We start from the raw sequence: 27858 nt of genomic DNA, 5'->3' as shown, positions 1-27858 counted from the left end.
AAATCATCTAATTAATGTTAAACTTACTTATTTCTCTCTCACTCCAAATTAGAGGACAGCAGAGATTTTAATTTTTCCTTAGACAAATAATGTTAAGTAAATATAAAATAATATTCTTAATATTTTACAAAAATAGCTTGTACCTTGTTAGACCACTGTAGAAAGACAGCTGGCAATAAACTCTTCAAAAATGATTCCCAAGAGACCATCTCAGTTGGCTCCTGGTGATAGCCGTGGTCCATACTGAGAAATCTGGAGGGATATACTTATTTCAGGGAATTTGCTTAGGAGATGAAAAGCAGTTTGATTATGCCAGGTGTTCACTGGATGGATCTGAGATTTCAAATCATGTTTGTTGTTCTGATAAAATGCTGGCACCTTGAGGACAGGGACAGGGTCATTTCTTCATGATTTTTTTCCCTAATACTTTGTATATAATAGATGCCTAATAATTCAGTTCAATTTAAAAACATTTTAAAACAACTATTGTGTGCACTGTATTTGTACCAGGGACATAAAAATGAAAAGAAACAAGCAGATCCTGTCCTCAAGAAGCTTTTGTCAAGAGATGGAGTATGTGCAACAAGAAAGAAACGGAAGGAAATCCAAGGAAGTGGAGATCATGACTCAATAAAATCACACTAAGCTGACTTTTTGAAAGATAATTTAGATTCGGAGAGGCAGTGATGAGGAGCACCTTCTGTGGGGAAAGGCAAGGCTTCTATCAGTCCATAATAGTGAGAAATGAAATGCCAGGTGTTAGAATAGCAAGCATTTCCAGGTAGGAAGAAATAAATACTCATGAAATTGAAATTCGTTGACATTGAGTCTTGCTCACAGTGACTCTTGAGAAGTTTTTTTATCCCCCTTTGGCCACTCTTCCCTGTTTTGCAGTGTTGCAGGACACTGGGGTTTGGAAGGTCTGCCAGGATGCTCCAGACTGGTTCAGCTGTGACAGCCCTTTTATGCCTGGTACTTACTCCTCCTTGAAAAAATCTTAAGGCTTTAAGGCAATTAAAAATAGCTCAGCCTCACAAAATGGGCAGCATTGTGCTGTAGAAGGTGGCATTTCACCTTGCCCAGAATGCATAGCGTACTACGGTGGTCCAGAAAGTAGTTTTGTGGGGTACCAAATGCTTTACAAGCTGCTGTCACATGTATCCTCTTTACTCCAGCACAATTCTGCCCAGGCACATGGGAGGTGTTGTACACCGTCTTGGAGTAAATCCTATTCCTGTGCATCTCTCAGGCTATCTTGTTGTCCTAGCACAGGCTTGCAGAAAACTAACCAAATTGTGCCAAGCCATTCCATCACAGGTCTTCCAGCAGTTGCCTTGACTTCCTTCCATGTTCCTTCACTCACCACATCAGGCAGCTCCCTCCCAGGGCAGTTGGGATCAGGGTAGCTGAAACCATGTAAGTCAAGGCGTTTTGGGTACTCTAGGAGCTTTACTAATGCATATTTTTGGTCAGTCCAGTCTCTACTGATGCTGCTAAGCAATAGCTGTGTTCTTAACAAAAACCGCTGCATGGCACTTCATTGTTCTTTTCTCTCACATCTGCCTTTTCATATGGCATGAGGTCCTGGCTGTTTGATTCACTTTCTATGAGGTGAAGGCCTGAATCAGGTGCTCTGTTCCTAAGCAACACTGCAGAAGTTTGTTTTGGTGCCCAAGCTCTTCCCAAGCAAACTGTGAGCTGGGGAGGGAACCCTTCCTACTCTGGTGGCTGGTTCCCAGTTCCCAGACCCTGTAGAGACTTTGCCCATCTCCGAGCACCAGATCACCAGGCGGTACCCCAGCCACTGGTTGAAATGCTTTTTCAGGGCCTTCTCTCTTCTTAGGAAGCAAAGAAGTTTGGCCATCTGGCAGCTGCCCCAGGTATGCCCCTTTAAAGTCAATGAAGCAGGTCATATCTATCATCTGTACAATAATTTGGTGAGATGCCAGAACAGCGCCCCCTCCCGCCCTTGCTTAGTTACCAAGAAATAAATAGAGGCTCCACAGGGCACTAAAAGATGCAGACCTTGGTCTTCTTACTCCAAACCCGTTGTTCTCCCAGCTGTTCCTCAGCCGCCTGTGGGGATACTGTGTGTGATCTGAGATGGCAGAAATGCTCATTAGTACACCTCAGGGTGCATGCATGTGTACACACGTGCGCACACACACCAGAATTAGCCAGCTACCTCCGGAATGACTCTTTGAGTTCTCTGCTTTCCAGGTGCCTACAGTCATATCTTAGAGATCCACAGTCAGTCCCTTTGCCATCACACTGTTGAGAACAAGGGCATTGCATGGAGAAATGAGAACAACCAAGCAAAAGCAGCTTGGGCAGACACAGGAGAGTTTGGCTGGTGATCGACTCTGTCTCGCTGTCTGCCTTTCTGCATGAACTGACTTCTCTTATCTTCTTAGCTCTTTGTGTGCTAGGACCTGCAGTATCTGACAGGCCCCTCATGCTTAGCTAAGTTTACGACCAGCTCTGTTCTTTTACTCCCTCCTCTTGGTCGTTAGTAAGGTGGTTGTAGTGAATGCAGCCCTTGACTTGGAGTCAGGAATCCTGCGTCAGGCATTTAGATACATACTACTTTGTGATACTGGACAATTCACTTAACCTCTCTTAGCCTCAGTCTGCTCATCTGTAAAAGGGGGATAATAATAGCACCTACTTTACAGGGTTGTTATGAGTCTCAAATGAGAAAACCTAGGTAAAGCTGCAAAGTGCTGTGCAAATTCTTCACCTTGTTATTCTCTGAAGTGGAAGTGACCTAAGGCCATGCCCTTTGCACTTTGATATAAAAACATCATTTTGAAGACTAAAATGCATGTTCTTTGGGCACTCCCTCGCTCTAGATCAGTGGTTCTGAACCTGGAAGCCATGAACTATTTTTTAAAAAATATTTTTATATTTCAGAATGTTTGATTTCCTTTGTAATCCTGTGTATTTTAAGTGTTTAAATACATTCTTTTGAGAAGAGGTCTTTAAGATTCACCAGGCTGCCAAGACACAAAAAGTTAAGCCCTGATCTATATACTAGTTCTCCCTACACTTAGATCCTGGTTTTCTACCCTCAGCCACTGTGTTACACCAAACCCCGCAGGTCTCTGCTGTGGAAGCCCTACCACATTCCCTGTTACAGTTTAAGCTCCTCCTCTCATTCTAGCCAATTACTTTACCTTTTACTCGATGGCTGTTTGCCATGAGATTCCCTTTTTCTCTTCAGAACCTCTCTAGGTCTTGATGCCTTTCCTTTTCTTCTGTTGTACAGGAGGAAGTATCTTTTCTTTACAAAACCTGATCCCTTCACCTCATCCTGTAGTCTTTCTCTCACTCCTTCCTCCAAAATATTATTCCTTCTTGAATCATTGGTCCTTTCAGTAACTTCATTCCTTGTAAGTATGAACACGTTCAGTTTTCCAGCTTTTGGGGGACATGGAGATGTGGAAGTCTTAAAAAAAGAGACAGGTTTGAAAACTTTTTTGGGAGGATTCAGTTAGAGAAGAGTAACAAGATAGCCTTATTGTAGTGAGGACACGATTGAAAAGGGATCATTTGAGGGAGCGTGGTGATGTTATTTTCTTCAGTTCCCTTCTAAGCAGAAGTGGAGGAGGCAGAAAGGGAAATAAAGTCCACTCCTCTACCAAGTCTTGGTCTAAAATGCCCACCAACTCCAAGCTTCATCATCCACTGTAGAATTTTGTCTAGGCTGGACACTCACAGCAGCTTGCTCAGAAGATGGCTTAGAAAAATGTCATGAAAACCTTATTTCAGGCAGGATAAGATAAAAATTCTTCCTATCAGAAGTTAAGGTCCCAGGGACAGAATCCAGAGTTCCACTGAGGGTGGGGAAAGAACATGATAGCTAGACTGCTGGCAACATGGTGTGGAGGCAGGCAGAAGATGTTTGGAGGCCTTGTTCTAGGCAAGAGGAGGAGAATAAACATTTATGTAGTGCCTACTGTGTGCTGGCACAGTGCTCCTTACAGATAGCCCATTTGATCAACACAGCAACTCATCAAGGGAGAGATGCTGTTTTTATTCCCATTTTATACTTGAGTTAGCAGAGGCATGTTTAAATGACTTGCTGAGATTCACATAGGCAGTAGGTGTCTGGAGCCAAACCTGAACCCAAGTCTTCCTCATTTCAGGCCCAATGCTCTGTTCACTGTGTCACCAGCTCTTATATGAAGTAAAAGCTCATCTTTGAGCCTTGTGGAAACTTGCCATTATTCAAGCTTCTTAACTATGAATTCTGAAGGTTACCCACCAGTCCCTCAATTCAGCAATCACATCTGCAAATTCTCTCAGGAACCTGGAATGTGTTTTTTTCTGCCCAAATGGCTTGAGCTCATTTAGAGTATCAGGGTACTCACATGATCTCCACAAAGACTTCTTAACCATCTGGAAAGACCATTCTCCTTCATTCATTTTTGTTAAAAAGGAAGCAATCGGAACTGAGTTGTTTTACTTTGTCTCTGTTGAATGCATTAATGTTGAACGATCTGCTTCCCCCACGTTTCCCCCTCCCCTGGTCCTGTTTGTCTTCCCATTCTGTGGATGTCAAGAAAATAGATCCCTGTGAGTTCTCTTGTTCCCCCTTGTTGGAATCCTTTCCTGTTGTTCACACATGGAGCAGCTACAAAGTCACTTACTTCCTGAGCAAGAAGAGGTGACCTCTTCTTCCTCCAAACTCTCAGAGGGATACCTCTTTTATAGATTTATCACATTATATTTGGCATTAGATTTATTTTTGTACATATATCATCTCCCTTAGCGTGTCTTAAGTACTGTCTTAATCATCTTTGCGTCTCCCTCAGGGTTTTGCATGACTCATTGTATATAAGCACTAATAAATAATTATCTTTTGAATAAATACTGTTACCATGGAATCCTAGGCTCCAAGTTGGAGGGCACATCAGAGGTGTGTATCTGAGCAGGCCCTGCTTCTCCAGTGCCTCAGTGAAGTGGCCATTTAACCCTGGCCTTCAGGGCCCTCCTGCATAGTTCTTTCTGCTTTTGGAATGGCTCTGATTGTTGCAGAGTTTTCCCTTTTATATATGGAGCTGAAACCTCTCTCCTTGCAATTTTCAAGCACTATGTTCAGTCATTTGGGGCTAGGCAAGGCTAGTCTAATCTGTCCCCTCCTAATTCGTTCCCCCCCAGCTCCTTCAACCAGTCCTCATATAAGGAGGTATCAGGCAGGGTCCATCACTGCATGCCTTCCTTTGGATACTCTCCAGTAGTAAGTGTTGCTGTTTCCCTCCCAGACTGATGTCTTCATTAACACCCCCACACACATCTTAAACGGGCCTATTCACTGAATGGGCCTTACCTCACACTAAGTGAATACCTGAATTTGAGGCCAAGGTCTCCCAGTGCATCCTGGGTCATCTCCAGTCCTCCTGATGAATATCTGGTCACAGAATACAGATGGCTCTGGAGGAAAAGTGAGGCTGATGACCTGCACAGCCCTCCCTCATGTCTTCATTTCTCAGATGGCATGGTCTTCTTCGACAACAAAGGATGAACACAACAACAACAGCAACAGCCAACAGCAACAGCTTGTTAATGGTCTTCCTAAAACAGTGCCCAGAACTGAATACAGTAACCCAGATTCTTTGAGGGCAGGCCACTTCAGCTAGAAGAGAAGGTGCAGGGAACAGTGTGAAACTAGCCTGTACCTGGAGGCTAGAACTGGACAGCAGAAGGCAGCAGAGAGCCAATGGGCTGCCAGATTGGGCCTTGGGAACAGATCAGGGAGAAGGGCTACAGGCTGGGAGACCAGCAGGCTAGAAGACTGTTGTAATGGGCAAACAAGGTCTGTTTGGCCAGACACTCATGATGAAACATGCTTTCTACCTACTGGTGGGTGATGAACTCAGTGTAGATTGAGACATACGTACATAAGTAACACATATCTCTATCTATGGATGACATGGCCAGTGGGGGAATATGTTTTCCTTGGTTATGCATGTTTATAATAGGATTTTTTTAATCTTAATTTCTCAATGTGGAGGGTAGGGAGGGAGAAGGAAGAGCTTTGTTTTGGGGGAAATCTAATTTTTAAAAAATGAACCAGGTCCTTGTTACTTCCTTTGCTTTGAAGAGTGAAATTATCCTTAAAGAGTGAAGTTATCCTTAAAGGATTATCATTCTCTCTGATTTTAACAGAGCAAGAACTACTGCAGATATCTGTATTGTCGTGTGAAGGGCCACCAGCCATTCACCTACACACAATCACTGTGATATCCTACTTCTGAGCCAGTTTCTAGATCTTTGCATTCAAGATTTCATTCTGGTTTGGTAGTCTACAGTAATCTTGCACCACAACATCGCTTCTGCTCTCCGCCCTTTCCCATGCTTCCTGCCTTCTATTTCTGATTTTCCTGATGGGGATATAACTTGATTTTCAGTGCTATTTGACTACTCCATTTACCCAATCTATTACCTTAAATTATGTTACTTTCTTGCATTGCCCATGTTTTAGTCATGAATTTACATGCCACCAAATATGTTATACCTCTGTGGTCAATCTCATTAAGTTCTCCATTTTTCTTTGCATATTAAATATTTGATATACATTTGTATATAGTTATAAGATGCATATGCATTATTCCTGACTGTCTTTGGGTATTATTTCTGACTAATTACTGAACCTTTTCACTGCTGTGCTTGTGTCTCTGTAGCAGTTCTGAGGTTGGAATTCTGATGTTCCATCTCACTCCCATTAGATTGTAAAGACAACCAAACAAGAAAATGATAGCTGTTGGAGAGGCTGTGGACAAACAGACAGAGATTAATGTACAATTGCTGGTGGAGCTGTGAACCACTATAGAAATTCTGGAAAAGTGTTTAGAGCAGAAGTTCCCAAAGTGGATGATATTGCACCCATGGCAGGTGTTGGAATGAGCCAGGGAGGTGGTAGTAGTAGGGGGCACTGAATAAAAATAAGGGGCGGTGAAAACATAAGGAAAGAAGAGGAGAAAATTTTGAAAAACCATTCATACATGTTCCATCTGTTGTGTAACAGAGTTAAAGTCATAGTGATTACATTATTTTCCAAATAAACATACAAAATACAAGTTATAAGTGATCAGTAGTCAAGTCTGCCAACAGGTCTTAACACACAAATGTTGGCAGGTGAGTGTCCAAGCATACATTTGCAGGAATATGTGTGTGTAATGACTTATTTACAATGGGATGCTGTATAGTTATATGACACAATATTGCATCATCAGAATTTCAATACAGGAAAAACCCCACAAATTTACAGTAATTTATTAAATTTAAGATGTCGTTTTTTTAAAAAAACATTTTTTTGAATGATGCAAATTTCAAAGAAACTCAAGGTAGATTTCCAGGGGGGCACTAAGTAATTTGTTTTGAAAAGGGGATGGTAGGCCAAGTAAGTTTGGGAACTCAACTATGCATTTTGACTGCACAATGCCACTATGAGACCTACGCCATAAAGAGGAAAAGGATACATGTATAAAAGATTTATATTAGCTCTTTTTATAATAGCAAAGAATTGGAAACTAAGGGGGTACCTGTCTGCTGGGGAATGGCTAACAAAGTAGGATATTGTTGTGCCATTAAAAATGACAAAATGGAAGGTTCCAGAGAGTATTGGGAAAGCTTATTTGAATTGATATAAGATGAAATCAGTAATCAGGAGCACAATTTATATAGTAACAACAATTGAAAGGAAAATAATTTTGAAAGACTTGAGAACTCCAATCAGTTGACAAGTCATGAGGACTGGTGATGAAGCATATTACATTCCTTGAGACAGAAAAGTAATAGAGTCAGTATCTAGAATGAGACAGTCAGTGTGGGAAGTTCTTTTGCTTAATGCATTTTTGCTGCAAGGACTTGAGTTTTCTTTTCTTTTTTTCCAGTGGGAATGAGGGGGAAGGTGAGGGTGAATAAAAGGAGAGAAGCAAAAGAAAAAAGAAGAGGGTCATTAAGGCATCTTTCTGGGAAAAAAAGTAAGAAACAGAAAATGGCACGGAGAAGCTATATAGCTCTGAAAGGGACAAGTGAATATTAGAAATCTGCAGTTTCATGGAGATGTTCATTTTATTTGGTGTCTTTTAAATTAAGAATTTTTAGATGGAAAAAAAATTAAATAACGGAATCTCCCAAAGTTTTGTGATTGATTCTTTCTCTCTCCCCATCCATTTTCAGATTAAAGCTGTCTTGATCACTCCCCAAGTATTTTTTACAGGCTTCTATTCGATGTAATAAATGCTTGGCTCCGTAATATAAAATATAGGACTCTGTAGCTTAAGCACAGGTCCAAACTAAATTCCTTCCTCAAATGATACCTTTTTAACCAGTTATTCATTTCCCATATCTTCATTTTCCTTTTAAAGGCTCTTGCCTTTAATTAACAGCTGGAATAGGGGACACTTATCCCTCAATTCTTTGGGTTCTTGTCTAATAATCTTTTCTAGGTTCCTTCTTCCGGCATTGTTTTTCCTGTTGTGTTCATAAATGGTCCTTAGGTGTGGCAAGTCTTCGGAGGGTCTTTGCTCTGCCCCAGATGCATCTTTGGCAGAGTTGCATGCCTCCTCCTAAGTACAGTGGTCTTTCTACCTTGCCTTCTCTGGGTCACATTCTTTTACCCTCTAACTTCTTTGTAACATATGCTTAGATTCTTTTTGGGTTATTTTTTTTCTCTTTGTTTTTCGAAGATTCATTCTTCCTGATAAGTAAAAGGGTAAAAAATTGCTTCTCCTTTCCTTTCACCTTTTCAAATTATAGACCGATCTGTATTTTGTGCACTTCTGGTAGTTAACTTGACTGGCAGAGAAACACAAGCATGCAAGTTTAGTCTTTACACATCACTGAAATCTTTCCCCTGCCCTTCATATGTGCTGAAACTAAGATCTTTAGTTTTTGTCATGCTTGCTAACTCTCCTAGCTGAATTGGTTGAATTATTTTATTTATGTAGTGGGGGCTCTTATGTAAGACTTCTTTAATAATCCATTTTCCTTGTCTTTTCTTCTAATAGCTGGTACTGCTTGTTTAGGTATGTGTGATCTGCAAGTAATTGGATTCCTGCCAACCCCCTTTTGCAAACAGTACTCTGTTAGTGTTTCCCAAAAGGCCTTCCATAGAAGTTCAACTGGCAAGTTATACTCCTTATCCCAAACCGTCTTTCCCAGCCTTGTCTCATTACTACTCATCTTAATGATATTTTAATGGGTGGGTGGGAGTTAGGGGAAAATACAGTGCTTTCACTTTTAGATGTGTTGAATTTGAGGTAGCAGTGAGATGACAAGTAAATTGCACAGAAATGCAAGGAATTAGATTTGGGGTCGTCATAAAAAAAATCATAGGATTGTAGATTTTAAGCAGGGGGGGGACCTTAGGAGTCATGTAGTCCAACTCTCATTTTACAGATATAACAAGTTGCAGATAATAGAGTTTGACAAACTTGCCAATTAAAACAAGCAAAACTGAAGATAGACAAACTTAATAATGTACTATCTAGAATCAGGCCTCTGTTCTTTCTGTACAGTCTTCAGTTTTCATCCACTTTCAGGGCTTTGGTAACATTATTAGGCAGGGGGAGCACTAAGAAAGCAGCCTCCAGAGACAGAACACTTATTCAGGGGAAAGATGTGTCCTGTTTTCCATTATCTAATTTATGTACAACTAGCAGAAGAACATTAAACCCCAGAACTGTTAGAGGTGATTGGACAAGTGGACATTGCCTCTGCTTAGCCAGCATCAGTATAGTACAACATGATACATTTACTAAGCTCCCATCATGTCCCGGCACTGCACTAAGCACTGGGGATACAAAGAAAAAAAAAAGACAGTTCCTGCCCTCAAGCGCTTCCAGTCTAATGGGGAAGACAGCACACAAGCACGCTACGAGAAGGTGGGGAAAGGAGGACGTGAGGGTTCCCAGTGCAGGGACGTGAGGGTGGTGGAGTCATAACCAAATAGTGCAGGTGGTGGGAAATTAAAAGTTTTTATGTGAGTCAGATCTCTCACAAAAGGGGTCCAGCTGTGGACCCAGAAAGTGGGTCTAAGAAAAACCCTCTGAGCCTGCCAGCAGAGAAACTTTACCTTCTCTGAACTATCTGGAAGGACGCAGTGGGGAAAGAGAAGCTTCCTCTCTCTGCATCAATACCCCTATGGAATAGCCCAGAGACAACTGTAAAAGCTCTGCAGACTCCAGGTTTAGGGTCTCTGCTTTGTCTGGGAATGCAAAGCACTGCCTCAGCAGCAGGAGAGACAGGCTGCCCAGGCTTAGCAGTAGACTAGTCAAGCTACGAAGGGACCCAGTCCTGCCAAGGAACAGCCTAGCTCAGCAGTGTAATCACCTGCCTAACACCAATGCAGTGCCTATAAATGAACTGTAGGGATTGGCTTGAGGAAAAAGGATGGATATTGAGGCCTTTCAGATCCAGAGCCGTGGGTCACACTAGTCACATGTGTTCTCTATGTATGTGCCTTATTACCATAGTACCCTGATGGGTGTCACTGGTGGAAGTAGGTACCCCAGTAGTGTGGGTGGAGTGTCATGTTATAATCTTGTCTTTCCTTCTATTTAGTAAATGTTTTGATTCTATTAATGAAGTCACCTGGCTGATTTGTTGCATCTAAAATACAGGCGGGGACCTAGGAGCTACAATGTATAGTAATAGGAGAGTAGCTACCTATTAGGATTATCCCTAATATTTTGAGTTACCTTTAGCAGCTGACACCTCTTCGGAGAACTCCAGCTTGCCAACCATCACAGGTCCAAGTTCTAATGAATGAGGTGACCCAAAGAGAAAGAGTAGAGGGGGGGCAGAGCACCTACTAGGAAGTTATAGTTGAAGCCATAAAAGTGATTGAAAGCTGAGGAACATGTGAAATTCAACCCTAGAGAATGCGTTGTTAGTTCCTGGTACCTGAAGAAACACCATTATCTTATAGTGGCATTTCATGGCTCAAAAAAGTCAAAGGGGGAAGGGAAGGAAATAGGTATTTATACGGCACTTACTATGTGCTAAGCATTGTACTAGATGCTGGTACAAATGTCTCATTGGATCCTGCAACAAGCCTAGAAGGTAGGTGCTAAGAAGGAAGCATGCAGAAGTTCTATAGTAGCAAAGAGCTGGAAACAAAGTAGATACACATGGATTAAGGAATGGCTAAACAAATTTTGGCATACAAATGAAGTGGAATATTATGGCATGATATTAAAAAAAGAATTTTTGAAGAATTCAGAGAAACATATATGAACCAATAAATTCAGCAGAACCAGAAAAATAATACACATGACAGCTACAATATAAACCAACAGAACAGAAATGTAAAACTAAATATCATGACATTATAATGATTAAAGTTGGCCCCAAAGAGATGAGAAAACATACTTCCTGAAGGTGATATGGTCAGACCTACACTTTAAAAAGATCACATGGGCAATTGAGTGGAGGAAGGACTAGATTCAGGGGTGGGAAACCTGCAGCCTCGAGACCACATGTGACCCTCTAGGTTCTCAAAGGGCCCCACTTGAGAATCCAGGGGGCCACAGGTTCCCCACCCCTGGATTACGCTGAGCAGAAACTTGAGGCCAAGAGATCTACCAGCAGCCATTTGAGTAGTCCAGGCAAAATAGAGATGAGGAAGGCTGCATTGTAAGGAGGCAAGGATGACACCTGAATTGGAAACCTGAGGGACTAGGAGGATGTGGGCTCCCTTGATAGTAACAGGGAAGTTTGGAAAGGGGGAAAAGTGGAGGAGGTGTTTCAGGCATGTTGAGTTTAAGATATCTGCAGGACTTCTACTTTGAGATGTTCAATGGTCAGTTGGAGATGCAAGAATGGAGGTCAGCAGAGAAGTTAGTGCTGGACATATAGATTTCAGAATCACTGGCATAGAGATAATTGAATTCAGGGGGGCTGATGAGATCACCAGGTGAAACAGATCAAGGGAATAGGGAAGAAGACCAATAACAGAGCACTGTGGGACACTGGTTACCTAGCCTGAGCTGGATGAAGATCCAGCAAAGGAGACCGAGAAAGAACAGTGAGAGAGGGATGAGGAGGGCCAGGAAAGAGAGATGTCCTGAAAACCTAGATATAAGAGAGTATTGAAAAAAGAGTGAACAGCAACATCCAAGGCTGCAGAGATGTCTAGGAGGATGAGCACTGAGAAAAGGCCATTGGATTTTGCAATTGAGAGATAAACAGTCACTTTGGAGAGTACAGTTTGGGTTGAATCATGAGGTTTGGATCTTGACTATAGAGAGTCAAAAGGAGAGTTAGAAGAAAGAAAACCTTTCTAGACCTCAGTTTCCTTACTTGTGAAATAAGAGAGTTAGACTAGATGACCTCTAAGGCCCTTTTCAACTCAAAATGTATGAACCTATTACCCTGATTTGTTTTGGATTCTGGCTTAAAAAACCCAACTGCCACCAAGCTAATTTGTGACCATAAGGATGTATATGGCTATTATAATGTTTTAATACTTTACCAAGACCTGAAGGTTTCTAACATATTTAATAGAAAATTAAGCCTATCCTTTCTTGTACATATTGGAAGAGACCACCAAATTCAAAGGTTCTTAACCTGGGTTCCCATAAATGTTTTAAAAAAATAACTGTGTTTCAATATAGTATTTTCCTTTATAATCCTATATATTTCATTTCGTGTATTCGAAAACATAAATCTGAGAAAGGGTCCATAGATTTAAGCCAAACTGACTAAGGGATCTATGAAGCAAAAAAGGTTAAGAATCTCAGATTCCTGCACAACTCTCAACTAAAGCAGGAACTAGTGCCCCCTCTCCAATATCCTATCATTCCAAGTGACAAAGATCTTTTTGGACGTTCAGTCTGTCTCATCAATAAAAATGTTGAATAAAACAAGGCTAGACACAGAGCCCTGTAGCAGATTGCTAGAGATCTTTCTTCAAGACATCAATTCATTAAAATATATTAATCAGCACAACACACTGTGGATTCAGTTCCATGTGAATCCACCTAACTACATCTTTCTGTCCTCCTTTCTCCATCTTGTACATAGGAATTCCTTAAGAGGTTTTGTCAAACCAAATTCAGATCACTGTGTCTAAAGCATTCACCTGATCTGCCTTATAAACTGTTTATTAACCTTGTTCTGTTTTGGTACCTTGTAATTACTGCTTCCCTAACTAACAACAAAATATAAATTTAACTGTTGTAGATATCGTTTTGAGGTGATTGAGGTGCTCATCTGTCTTTAATCTTTGTGTGATTCACTTTTTTTCCCCTTTTAAAAATGAGGACATTTGACTATTTCCATTGCTGCGTTACCTCTTACATTCTCTGTTATTCCCTAAAGATCAGCAATAGCAGCACATCCACCACAATTAGGAATTTTCAGTGCCATGGCAATAAGGGAATTCTGGTCCTAAGTTCATGAGAGGCACCCTGCAGTAATGACCTTATTGACCTTGGAGCCATGAAAACTTGAGTTCAAGTGCTCTAAACCCACAGAAGTGCAGAGAAGGTGGTGGTCTACATTTTAGAGGGAATGTCCTTCCTCAGTAGATCCCCATGAAATCACAGGTGCAGTCACTACTCTTGTCTTACCCTAAGAGTCCTGAACTCATTTAGAGGATCGAGATGTCCTCACACTAGGACTTTGTCCGTCTCTCTTTGGTTCCCTAACTTAACCATGGAGAGACCTGATGTAAGCCATTCTCCCCCAGCTCACACTGCTCAGAGGAGGCATTCTACTGAAAGAACAGTCTTTCACATGTTTGTTTTTCTTTTAACTTTTAGAAAATTCTTATTAGTATTGTTTTAACATAACTTTCACTTCTAAATATATCCTGCATTCTCCTACCTAGCAAGTCATCCATTATAACAAAGAATAGAAATTAAAAGAAAAAAGTTCAGCAAAATTAATCACTGCCTATGTGTCCATGGGCAGCTCACTTCCCCTTTCTGGGCCTCAGTTTCCTCACCTATAAAATGAGGGGTTGAATTAAATGCCCTCTGAGTTCCTTTCCAGCTAATACCTCCAATACTGTGATCCAGGCCAACTTCCTCACCTACAGAGTAGGAAACAGACTCCAGAGAATCTCTGCATTGACCAAGGCCACACAGGTTACTAGGCCTCCTGAATACTAGTTCATGAATGAGACAAAAGGTATCCATCGAGGCCCTTTCAATCTTCTTGACCTTCACACTTCAGACTTATGTGTAAGGATTTCTAAGAGCAGCTTATTATAAGAGAAGAGGGCATTTAAAACCAAGACAGAAAAGTGAAAGACAGTACCTTCTGTGTACATCCCAGTTGATACTGGTTTGATTGTGTGCCTTCTTTTACCTGGCACACACTTGGAAGCTGTGTGGGACAGCAGTGCTTTGCTTCCCAGTAAACTAACTGATGCCATACATTGTTATATGAGGCTGATGACTCAGTTAAAGCCAAATTGTATCATTTTCACCCGTTAGCAATGTTGTCAGACAACTTTGAATGAGTATTGATTCACTAGTTCTTTGTTAATCTCTTATTTACACTTAAATTCATAGAAAGACTATCTTTCCTATCACTCAGTTAAAAAGCAATTATGAAGCACCTGTGTTCAAAGACACAAATGAAACCTGCCACTGAGGAGCTTTTCCTATTTTGGGTTTTGTCTGAGCAGTGTGTGGGCACAAACAGGTGGGGCTGAAACCCTTGTCTCGATCACATCTAAATCCATGAATCCCAGCTTGAGTGCTCAATAGGATCCTAAAGGCCAGTTGTCTAATCCAGCTGCCTCATGTTCCAGATGAGCAATGGGAAGCCAGAAAAGAGGCATTGACTTTCCCAAGGTCATACGGTGAATAAGGAGCTGAGCTAGAACTAGAATCTAATCCTTTGGACTTTTGGTGCAGTGGTCATCCCACTGTACTAACATGCAGAAATGGGAACCAGCCCTCAGGAGCCTTACGGTTAATCTCCAAAATACAAATGCCTAGTGGAAGTAGATGAAAAAGTCTTTCCAAGAGAACTTTGTCTTCTGAGATTTTTAGCTTGAGAAAAAGAGAGAAAACAATTTTGTTAGTATAGGAAATTTTTCCTCTTTGAAAAAGGCATTTTTGTACCATCTACCCTCATACCTTTCAACTTAACCATATGTCATTTAAGAAACCTAATATAAATGCTTAAAACACTAACAGATGTAGTGGATAGAATGACATGGAAGGAAAAATAGACACCTGCCAGTTGAAAATGAAGTTAACACTGTAACCATCCAAGTAGACTGCTAGGCTCTGTGCATGTCTGTAAATGTGTATTATCATTAACCTCAACCAGTGTTCCACACTTTATACAGCTCTCACTCTGCCTAAGGTTTTGTTTAAACTTCTAAACATTGAATCATTTCTTTCCTTGTTTTACATTAAAATATTGGATGCCTTAATTTTATTTCTGATTGAAATTTTTTTATTGTATCCCAGATCTTGGTAAAGTCACTGATACATGAAATACTAGGCAATTTCTTTAGAGGAGCATCAGTTTGAATAAATTCTTTATGCAATAGGAATAATTGAACCCTTATTTAGCTGGCATTTGGTAAATATTTATTTTATTTGTACATAAATGTTTATTAAATCAAATATGTTAGGAAAATTAAATTTAGTTTACCTGTATAGGATATTGTATTGAATAATATTATTGTGCACCTGTGTAGTCCTTTTTTATTTGTCTTGATCCCTTTGTTTGTACATCATTGTCATCATATTCATTAATGTGCTCCTCCCACCTTCACAATCCAACAGTCCCTCCCTTGTAAGAAAAGGTCAGAGGGGACAGGGGGATCTCCAGTGTCCCCCAAACATGTCTGCACTATCTGACGGTGTCCATAATATCCCAAAGCCATGGTTCTCTCTCCCCACCCCTTCTCCAGTGAAAGGAGAGGAGAGGTGCATGCTTCTCTCCTGGGCCAAGCTTGGTCATGATAATTAGTCACACAGAGTTGAATTTTACTTTCTTATTCTTTCCATTCACTTTTATTTTGGGGGGCAGTATTCATTGTGTCTTTTGTTTTCCTGGTTGTGCTTCATATATCTTCCCATGTTTTTCTGAACCCTTCCTATTTGTCCTACCTTTTAGCCCACATTCCATTTCTGTCATGCCTCACTATTTAGCCATTTTCCATTTGATGGATGTTTACCACCTTTCTTTCCAGTTCTTTGTTACCACTGCTTGGAAAGACTCAGCTTACTTGGCCTTTTCAAAGTGATTTCTGATACATTAACTCATTCAAATATTAAGATAGTCTTCCAAACTTTATGGCTACAAAATGTGTACAACTACTTTCCCTGTTGTCCTATTGAGAATTAATGTGCAGAAAATCTTAAGTTCTAACAGTGAGTTTGGCTTGACAGCCATAGACCTAAAGCATTCTGATTTAGTTTCTAATTACAGTTTGGGCTTGCTTCCCTTTGTAGCTTAGTGGAGAAGGGGGAAGCTCTATGTCACCAGCTGTTGGTAAATATGGAACTTTCCCAAATTAGATGTAACTTGAGGGAGTTAGAGGAGAGCCTACGTAATGATAAATGAAACTTGATTCTCAGGGTCTCTTTTAATTCTCTACAGGCTCCTCCTAAGAATAATAGGTAAGGTTACATTGACTTCTCTTTGTTGTTATACATTTTATTATGACTTGAAGTTACTACAAAAACGGAGTAGTCCTGTAGTCTTTGAGAGGAGAATGATAACAAAACATACGGACACAGAGAGAAACAAGTATTTATATCAGGATTTACTAAGGGATTGGATACCTAAGGTGATCCTAGGTAGAAGGTCATTTCAAGTTGATGGCACGGAGTAGGGAAAAAATTCACATTTTAGTGTTTGGTTTGGTTTATATTTTTGATCTGGATCTGAGAGTTGATCATTCTGTTATACTTTTGGTGTGGAAAGTGCCTTCACCAATGCAGACTCATCTGTAACTTAGGGTTGCTTAGGGCACTGAGGGGTTTAACTTAATTGACTTGCCTAGGGTCACAGAGTTTTAGTAGGTGACTCAGCCCTTCCACTTAATTCTCTCCCAGCTCCACAAGTTAGGAATCTCCATTCCCAAATATTTTATTTGTTAACAGCTCACTTCAGAAGCAGTTCCTTGGCCTCTGAAGAGTTTTGACTGATAAAACCAAAAATGTATTTATAGGCTTGCTATAGAACATTCTGTGAAGTGTTCTGTAGAACACAGAACATTGTGTGAAGTGTGAATCCAGTCAAAGGGCCACACTTGAGGACCTAGAGGACCACATATGGCCTCCAGGCTGCAGGTTCCCTGGACTAGAGACTCCATAAACGCTATCTTTCCGTGCCTTTGGATCTCTGGACAAGAAGACTCATTCTCATCTGCTCTGCAAAGATTGATTCACAAAGTTTGGGGTTTCCTGACACCAACTGGACATTTGTCTCTCACCTCAGGATCCTGGTTGAGCAGAGATTTCTGCTGAAGTGTAGGCCCTTCTTTGGCCCTAGCATTCTCATGTTGATCCTGGCGAGACTCCCTCACATCTCATCTCTCACCATTCCTTTGCCAAGCTGACCTTATTTTAAAATTCAGAATGTATGCCCCCAAGGGGATGGAGGGAAAAGCCACTGAGTACATTACCACTTTGCCTTACTCAGCTACATGTTCTACCCACTCTTCTATGTTCTCAGGTATATATTTCCCTGACAGAGGCTCCTTCTCAGGAGAGTAGAAGCAAATAAAGACAGGATCCTTGTACCAGATCCTTGGTGTTCCCAGTGTTCTGACCCACCCAGATTAGAACATTTTCTCTCAGCCATAAATATATGGTATTGTATTTGGGGAAACAGAGAATCAGTCCTCTGAAGGAGATGCATAATGAGCTCCAGAAGAAGATCCCAAAGGTGGCATGGAGTGGGCCCAACATAGAAGTTATGCACAACTGCCTAAGTGTTTCTGCTTAATAAGTTACAAACCCCCTAAGTGGCAGAATGTTAAAGGAATTCTTGATTTGTCTTGTTTCCATCCTTCAGAGGATAGAAACAATGATGATTGGAATGGCTGCCCCGGACCTGATTCTGACCAGGACGGAAGAACTGGTTGCTGAAGTAAAAATGGCAATTTAAGTTTATAATAGCTACAGAGAGAAGCATTTGGCGTAGGATTGTGGCCCCTATCTTTGGATGACGGGCTTTTTGTGATTTCAGAGAAAAGGCAAGTAGGATTCCCTGACCTGAGCTTTAAGAGTCAGCTCAGTGGGGAGGTATAGCAGAAACACACAAGACTCCAAAGAAGAAGGATTTGGGGACTAAATTGCTTTTTTAAAAAGACACATACCAGGAGCAGAAACAAGCACACAGAGAGAATGAATACAAATGAGTGACTTCCCATGTTCCCTGTCCAGACAGTGTCGTGAGTACTGGAACCCCCAAAGTGCTCAGTCATGCAGTGAATGCAGGGCTGCTCTGCAGGGCTGATGGGAAGAAGAGGAGAGGAACAGAGCATGGCCAAGACTGACTGCCAATGGGCAGATACCAGATGGAACACCCTGCTGAGTTTGAGTTTGCCAGGGGAAATGATCTGCAAAATAGGAAAAAGAGAACAAAAATGATTGATAAGAAACTGAAAATCAAGTAAAGTGAGGAGATCCACCTAGCTATCCTCAGTCCTTTCATCACATCAGGCTGGGTGAACTGAGTGCCAGGCTGCCATAGGAACTTGCTGGGGTGCTATTGAAAAATACTGGACAGAAGAGCCTTGCAACTGGAGATTAGCAAATGTGATTCTGATTCTCAGTTCAGTTCAGTAAACCTTTATTAAAGGCTGGCTATATGCCAGACACCATGCTAAGGGCTGGGGTAACAAGACAAAGACAAACCCTGCCCTCAAGGAGCTTAAACTCTGATAGAGGAAGACAACACACAAGAGGAAGCTGACATGCGGGGTGGTGGCGGACGGGGGCGGGGGGAGAAGGAGGATGACGGGATAACCTGGGGAAGGGCATGATATTCCCATGGAATAGAAACCAAGCAGAGCCACTGATAAAAAATGGAGAGGTACCTGGAAAGTTCTGAGCCCTTAAAAAGCATGGCTTAGGAGGAGTTTATTGCTGTACCCTGCAGTCAGAGAAGAGAGGTAACTTTGAAGAGTTGAGAAGGTGTTGAGCATCAAAAACTAAATCAGTTTGCATAGTGATGAACTTTCAGGTGACCAGCTCATGCTGAAGGAGGCAGGATCTATGGAGTACTTCAGATTATAGACCAATGGCCCTGACTTTAATTCTTGTTGAAATTCTTGAATGCATTTATAAAGTGGTGTCTTACGAGCACTCAAAAAGGGAAGTAGCGATTACTATAAATTATCAAGGATTCTTCAAGAACATTTAGACTTCAAGCTCAGTGTAAGTTAGCAGTGTGACTTGACAGCTAAAAATGCTTTTAAAAAAGTAAAATAAAATTTTTACCTCTCTTAATGCGAATTAATGTACAGAATAACATTCAGTAGTTCTGGTTACTCTGCCCTGATTAGACCATATCTAAACTACAGTATTCATATTGGGATGCCTTATTTTAAGAGCAACATTGAGATGTTGGAGGGTGACCCAAATGGTGAGAGTCCCGGAAACTGTATCATAAAAGAATCTCATAAAGGAACTGCAGATGTTTTACCTGTAGAAAAATAGATTGGGGTTGAGGGTAGTGGGGGAGTCCACGGTAGACAACTATCATGAGAAAGAACTCAATTTGTTCTGCTTGGCCTCTGTGGTCAAAAATAGGGTTATAATATGGGCCTTAGAGAAGGGCAGATTTTCCTTTACATTGATAAACTGCTCAACAGCTAGAGCTGTCCAGTTGACATGGTCTGTTTCCAATATAGTAGGTGCCCCCTTACTGAAGCTTTTCAGAGAGAGGCAGGGAGACCATATGTTAGAGATGTTGAGGAGGAAATTCCTGTTCAGATTTTAATCGGACTAGATATCCTCTAATGCCCCTTCCAGCTCTTAGATTCTATAAAGTCATGTTAGACTAAGCTCATTTCATTTTTAAACAGGATTATTACATTGAGAAATGAAAGGAATTCTATAAACATATCTGAATTTTAGCAAAGTATTTGAAAGAGTCATTCTATCCTTTTTTAGTCACAATGAAGAGATATAAGCTTTATGATATAATTAGCTGGCTTAGGAATTGTTTGAATGACCAGATTCAAAGAGGTAATTAATAGATCCACATGTATGTCCTGGAGAAAGTAGGGAAGGGTGTCTTTGGCCTTGTTCTGTCTGGCATTTTATCAGACTTTAGTAAATGATGTGATTCTAGGAATTATCAGTGACATAAGCAAAGAAAGTTAGCTACTAGTATGTTGGATAAGGTACGCAAAGGTACTGAAAAGAATCTAATAGGCAGAGCCAAATAGTAATAACAAATGTAAAATCTTATGCTTCTGTTCAAGAAATCAGCAGGAGAATTCTGGGAAGATGGCAGAATAAGACAGGAAATTACCTGACTCTCCCAAATCTCCCCACAAACTATTTAAAGTAAAACCTCAAAGTGACATTTGTTTGACAGAAAGAATATTCTGAGACCACTTGGGAGGGCAGTAGGAAAGAGTGGTCATCTGACCTGTCTGAAGTGCAGACTCCTACAGGCAGATTCTGCTGAGTCAGCAAACCACAAGTACTAGGGGCAGTTGTGTTGGGTAGCACAGGAACTGAGCTTCAGGAACTTTTGCCCTGCAGACAAGGTAGGGTCAGACAGCTCATCAAGGGAATATCGAAGGGCACTCCACTGGTGCTGAACATGGGGTCCAGGAGCGCTGACCAGAACTTGTACCAGGCTATGACTCTGGATGAGGAGAAGCAGGCTCACACCTGGGAGTACAGTCACAGGGCCACGGGGGATTTACCGGCTATGGAGACTCACAGGAGGCTCCAGGGCAAAAGAGCCAGCTTAAGCTTGCAGTTGCAGGAGAGAGTGAAATAACAGCATTTACAGCGACAGTATTCCTGGGGCCCTTGTTATGATACGGGGGCAGAGAGGAGTACCTTAGGTCATAACACCAGTAAACCTCAGAAAACAACACCACAAAAATCCTGAAGGCTGAGACATTATTCCACCTACCCCACCCACCTCAGGACTAGAGCCTGACTCTTAACACAAAGCTAACAGCCAAGAACCCAATCATAGATAGCTACTATGGAGATAGAGAAGATCTGGGTTCAAACTCAGAAGAAGATAGTAAAGTTAGAACATCTACTTCTATTTCAAAGAAAAATGTTAAATGGTCACATGTCCAAAAAGAGTTCTTGGAAGAGCTTTAAAAAGAACTTTAAATCAGAGAGGTTAAGGAAAAATTAGGGGGGAAAGTAACAATAATGCAAGCAAATTATGAAAAGAAAGTCAGCCCCCTGGAAGGAGTGGTCCAGAAATGTACAGAAGAAAATAGCTCCTTAAAAATCCAAATTGGGCAAGGGGAAGTTAATGACTTCATCAGACATCAAGAAATATTAAAGCGATAGTAATGAAAACCAAAAGAATAAACAAATAGAAGAGAATGTGACACGTTTCATTAGAAAAAACAGCTGACCTGAAGAACAGATTGAAGAGAGACAATATAAGAATTGTTCAATGACCTGAAAATCATGATTTAGAAAAACAGTCTAGACACTCTGTGTCAAGAAATTATTAAGGAGAATTGCCCTGAGGTTTTAGAAGTAGGGGGTTAAATAGTAATTGAAAAAATCCAAAGGTTACCACCTGAAAGAGATCCTAAGATGAAAACTCATAGGAATATCATAGCCAAGTTTTCAAAGCTCCCAGGTTATGGAAAAAATCTATGTTTGTCCTTCTAGTACAAGCAACAAGAAAAAAACAATTTAAGTACTGTGAAGCTATAGTCAGGATAACACAAGATCTAGCAGCTTCTACATTAAAAGACTGAAGGGCATGAAACGTGACATTCTAAAGAGCAAAGTAGCTAAGATTTGCAACCAAAAATAATTTACCCAGAAAATTATGCATGGAATTACCCAGTAATTGTGCATGGAAGAAAATGGATATTTAATGAATTAAAGAACTTTCAGGTATTCAAGGAAAGTTCAGCTGAACAGAAAATTTTACCCACAAGAATCAAGAGAAATATTAGAAAACAGATGTTAAAGACCAAATATAAGAAATATAATAAGGTCAAACTGTTTACTTATATGGGAAAATGTTATTTGTAGTTTAAAAAAGTAGATGGAAGTTTTGGGGTTGAGTTGATTATGATGTGATGATCCTAAAAAAACTAAAGTGTATAGGGAGAGGTAAAATGGAGCAAATGTGTATCCAGGATTAGAAGAAAAACAGAAAATTGGAGGGGGGGAATTCTTTTATACAGTTTCTCAGATAAAGGTCTTATATTTCAAGTATATAAAGAACTTTGTCAAATGTATAGGAATATAAGTCATTCCCCTATTGATAAATGTTCAAAGGATGTGAACAGACAGCTTTTCAATGAAGAAAACAAAACTATATATAGTCATATCAGAAAGATGTTCTAAATCTTTATCGATTAGAGAAATGCAAATTAAAACAACTTTGAGATATCCTCTCACGTCTGTCAGATTGGGTAAAATAGTAGAAGGGGAAATGACAAATGTTGGAGGGAATGTGGAAAAATTGAGACACAAATACACTGTTGGTGGGGCTGTGTTCTGGTCCATCCATTATGGAGAGCAATCTGGACTTATGACCAAAGAGTTATCAACAAACCCAAGGTGAGAAGGGAAAAAGGAAAATAACCTATATTGATAGCAGGTCTCTTTGTGGTGGCAAAGAATTGGAAATTGGGGGGATGCTCATCAAATGGGAAATGACTGAACAAGTTGTGGTATATGATTGTGATGGAATACTATTGTGCCATAAGAAATGAGGAGCAGGTTGATTTTTGAAAAACATGGAAATGCTTGCATGAAATAATGAAGAGTGACATGAGCAGGACCACAAGAATGTTGTATACAGTGACAGCAATATTGTTTGAAGAACACCTGTAAATGGCTGTTATTCTGTTTCATAAATAATCAAATCGACTACAAAAGACCTGTGAAGGAAGATGTTGCCTCCCTCCAAGGAAAAAACTGATCAATAGAAGCATGAATAGAACGGCCTTACATGTGTAGGCGTGTGTGTGTGTGTGTGTGTGTGTGTGTGTGTGTGTGAGAGAGAGAGAGAGAGAGAGAGAGAGAGAGAGACAAATGATGGGTTTTCTCTACTGCAGGAAGGAGACAATTTGGAACTTAAAATGTAACCAAAAAAGTAAAATAAAAAAACCCAGCAGCATAAGTACAGGGTAACAAATGCATGGGTAGGCAATGGTTCATATTAAAAAAAAACCCAACAAAACAAAAGCCAAAAGTAGGCTGAGGAGGCCTTAGTGGGTTGCAAGTTCAGTAGGGATCAACTGTGTGAAGCATCAGCCAATCCAGCAGCCATCCTAAAGCGTCTTAACCATGTGTACTGATGTGTCAGACCTCATCCCAGTGGAGGGCAGAGAGCATGGTGAGAGTATCTGAAACAAGACTATTTCAGGATCGGTTGAAGAATCTTGGTGAGGATGTGTAACCTTAGAGAAGAGAAAACTTAGAAGAGGATCATGATTGCTGTCCCTAAGCATTTGAGTTTCAACTCCTTATTAAAGACTTAGGTAAAAGCTTGCTGCCTAGGAGCCTAATGAGATCATTGGAGGTATTCAGCCAGAGGCTGAATGTCCACTTGTTAGAGTTATTACTGATAATGTTCCCTCTCAGGTGGGACCTGAAGTTCTTTCCATTTCTTGTCATCTTCTTAAGTCTGTTTTGTTCTTTGTTAGTAGTAACCTGCTAATGTTTTGACCTCTGGATAAATAAGAACACTAAAAAATATTGCCTATAAGTAACTCATTTTAATTTTTGATGTTAGCCTATAAAAGAGCTGAATTAATAAAAAAATTATTTCATCGTATAGTTCTAGATGCAATAGATAGAGTGCTGCACCTGGAGTCAGAAAGACAGATCTTCCAGAGTTCAAATCTGGACTCAGACATTAATACCTGTGTGACTCTGAACAAGCCATTTAACCCTGTTTGCCTCAGTTTCCACATCTGTAAAATGAGCTGGAAAAGGAAATGGCAAAACAGTTCAGTATCTCTGCCAAGAAAACCCCAAGAGTTGGACACAGCTGAAATGACTGGACAACAACAGATTTCATCTTCTTGCCTCATTTTCACTATCTCTTACTTTTATCCCTCTCCTCTCTTTCTTCCCCTTCTTCTCCCTTTGCTTCCCTCTTCTGTGTCCATTTCCCTTATTCCTCTTTTTTCCTTCCCTCATCCTACTCTCAGAATTATAGATGTGGCCCACAGAAACATGAAGATTTTGCTCTCTGAACTCATAAAGCACTCTCAAAAAGAGAATCCTTATTCACTGTGAAATCACTGAGAGAAACAGTAGAACAAGGAAGGGGTGATGTGGTAGATGATGCACAAAGCAAAATTGGTGCCCTGAGTAATGGAGTATGTCTTTGGTAGTCAGCATGAAGTCTCAGAGTTAGCTGTAAACATAGATCTTGAGACATATCAGAATTCTGTAACCTTCCCTGGGAGGAGTGCCTTGGTCAACCCTCCAGTTACTAATCAATAATGTAATAAATGATTATGGGCTTCGTGTGTGTGTGTGTGTGTGTGTGTGTGTAAGCAAGCACACACACAATGACCTTGATTACCAGTACGGAGAGACTTGAGTTGGATTAAAAATGTCAATTTGTGCTAAATTTGAAGGCTCTCCTATTACAGAAACCTTTAGAAGCAGTTTCTAGGTTGAGTGGAGAGCCATTTTTAGCCAGGATCATTACATAGAAAGATTCCTCCGGGCCCTGCTTGCTTGAGGGGTTGGGCGAAGGACAGATGTACATGCTTTAGCCACGTGATTCCATCAGGGTAGCTGCTGCCAATCCTCATACCACACTTCCAGTAAACAGACTCTGGCCTGTTCTGTTTCATCTTGTGCCCAGTGAATAAATCAGGTCAAACAATTACCACAAAAGGAAAAACAAGACCTTAGGAGGTTGTTCCTGCAACCAGTGAAGTTGCTCAGCAGCTAACAATAAAAGAGTAGTCCCAAACCAGTCCTGCCCTGACTTTTTCCTGGTAAATGGTTAATATCTGCATTTACAAAGACCAAAGCCTGGACTCTCTCATTTGCTTCCTATCTCTGGTTGAACAGCAAGTTATTCTTGAATAAGTCAGTCTCTTATTAGAATGAGTTGCAAGGGATTCTTTTATTAAGTGGGGAATCTAAGAATCATTCACTTTCTATTATTAAATTCAGTACAGCCTTGCACAATTTCTGTTTCTACTTCTGCACAGGTCTCCAGTGTTCAGTGCTTCTTATTACTTCTTTAGTTGTAATTTCATGTAGCTTCTTAGATACATTCATTCTCTCATCTCTCCTTGAGTGAGTCTAGAATTAGAGACGTAGTATGATCATGTTTTCCTAAAAATCAGTCTAGCAGCAGATTGTTTGAGACTCCAACGAATGTCAGTCAGTTTCCTCAACTTCAGATTGCAATGGGGATCCTTGCTGTCTGTGCATGGAGACATATGGTGGATAGTTGTATAGTGCAGTTACATACTGTTATAGAGAATCTGAGAACTCCCAGGGAATCATGGTGCCTCAGAAGTCATCGTCTTTTGTGCTTCAGACTCCACTGAGAATCAGGAGCTTCACCTTAGAGTTACCAGTCCCCCACAATAACTGTCTCCCTTCACAACCACCCGCAAGGGCAGATAGTGCAGGTGTCCATGGATCCCTCATCTCCCAAATTTGCTCACAAAGCACAACCTGTTCCTACCTTCTCCTCTTGAGATGCTCATCCACATCTCATCATAAGAAGCTGGGCTGAGATTCTTCCTTCTGTTTTGCACATGAGGAAACCAAGCTTCAGACAGGTCAGTTACCGGCCTGTGGTCACACAGGTGGCACACAGGTAGAAAAGCAATACTCTGGGCTTTCTTCCTATCTGGTAGATTAGGCAGTGGATGGAAGCCTAGACCCAGAGTCAGGAATTCAAATTCAGCCTTAGATGCTTAACGTGACCCTGAGCAAGGTACTTAGTTTCTGTTGGCCACAGTTTCCTGTGTAGACTGGGGATTATAATGCCACCTACCTCCCAGAGTTGCTGTGAGGATCAAATGAAATAATAGTTCTGAAGCATTTTGACATCCTTAAAGCCCTGCATGTAAGTTATTGTTGTTATCATTATTAGATGAACCAGTTTGGTCTTTGAACTTAAAAAAAAAAAAAGTAACCTAGGCAGCAGAGAGTGCAGTTTTAGCTAATAAATAAATACTAGAAATAGGTGTTACGGTGATGTGTGCTGGAAAAATCAGTGACCTCCAGTGTGTACTCGGATGCAGATGTCCCAGGTTGCTGTCAAGAAGCAAGATTGGGCTTTGTGGACTCTTCTGTTTTCCTTTGTAGCCATACTTTTCCTATTCATAGATACATCTCAGCAAAGTTCAGTAAGTCATATTTAGTGTTTTTAGGTTTGAATGAAATGATGGTTTTTGAACAGATGAGACGAGAGCTTGAGGCAAATCTGAATGTCTTTACTTAGAGATAGATTGAGTTGCCTTATGAGCTACTTAATGCTGTTTTAGTTATTTTGTTTCCTGTCTGAATGGATTTTGTTCTGTTTAGTCTATACTGTGGTTAATTTGATGATCGAAAATCTGGTATTTTTGCTTAGCAGAGTTTCATAGTTCTTCCTCTCACTGATATTTTTTAGTTCAAATAGACCACATCCATTTGTGCCATCTGCATGGTCTGGATGGAACAAAACAGGAAGCCATCATCATTAAGCTGGATACTGTGAAGCTCTACTTCATATGTTCTTAATGCCTTCCAGATAGCATTTTAAATTTTAAAGTTTTAATACCTTTTTAAAGATGGTGTCCTGTTCCTGAGCCCAATAGGTCTACTATTCACAGCTCCTCTGAGTTTGTTCAAATTCCTTTTCTGTCACACAGAAGACCTATAACAAATGAGAGTTGAAAAAATTTTTTTTTTCCATTTCTAGCAAGGGCTGGAAAAGGGCATCTAGAAATGCAGCAATTGCCATAAATAAAGCAGATGAATCATTTTAGAAATAATGTGGCCTTGAAAAGAGAACAAGCCTGGGAATAAGGAGATGGCAGCTACATGCCCAGAAAGGTGCTGTGTTCATGTGTGATTAGGGTGGCACTGGTCTCCAAATGGTACAAGGGCATTCAGAAGACCTAAGGTTTTCCCATCAGTTATAACTTTTTATAAAGGTCATCTTATTATTTTTTGGTTTTGGCTCTTAGAATAAAAAGTAGCAGCCATAGTTTTACCCAGGTACTGAGTGTGGTACCAAGAGTAAGTTGCAATTGGGACTAGACCTTTAATTACCATACATGTTGTTTGTAAAGTGGTACCCTTTTTTTTTTTCAGCCAGTGTCTCCCGTTTCTTTTATTTCAGCAGACAGAAGGAGGGGCACAGACAGACGGACAACAGTCACAGACACAGAGTAGTGAGAATACTGAGAGTAAATCTACTCCTAAACGATTGCATGTCTCTAACATCCCCTTCCGATTCCGGGACCCTGATCTCCGGCAAATGTTTGGGGTAAGTCTCTGGGATACATAAGTGCATAATAAATGTTTATCAGATCAAAGTAAATTGAATCTCAAGTCATTTTAAAAGATATTACAATTGCCTTCTAAATCACCCCAAGAGTATATAAATTATCAAAACATTTGCATGGTATGATGGCCTTACAGATAGACTGAGAAAGATCTTTAGGCCTCAAAACATGTTCATGAGCCTGAAAAACTTAGAGCAGAGGTT

General features: G+C 40.6%; 1 protein-coding gene across 34 annotated transcripts in view; it reads left to right on the top strand.

Annotated features, from left to right (window-relative positions):
- Positions 1-27858, top strand: part of RBFOX2 (RNA binding fox-1 homolog 2) — a 313475-nt gene that overhangs the window by 246532 nt on the left and 39085 nt on the right. For 21 of the 34 annotated variants that reach the window (XR_011977409.1, XM_072655898.1, XM_072655907.1 and 18 more), the window contains one exon: positions 27490-27636. Coding sequence is in view for 33 of the 34 variants with exons in the window: in XM_072655898.1 (XP_072511999.1) it covers positions 27490-27636 (147 nt within the window). In the remaining variant the exon portion in view is untranslated. The remainder of the gene's footprint in view (positions 1-27489; positions 27637-27858) is intronic. The other 13 variants (XM_072655909.1, XM_072655910.1, XM_072655905.1 and 10 more) reach the window with 1 other exon arrangement.

This window comes from Notamacropus eugenii, chromosome 3 (genome assembly GCF_028372415.1).
Source record: "Notamacropus eugenii isolate mMacEug1 chromosome 3, mMacEug1.pri_v2, whole genome shotgun sequence".
In the NCBI taxonomy this organism is placed as follows: domain Eukaryota; kingdom Metazoa; phylum Chordata; class Mammalia; order Diprotodontia; family Macropodidae; genus Notamacropus; species Notamacropus eugenii.
This window is presented reverse-complemented; position numbering and strand designations above follow the sequence as displayed.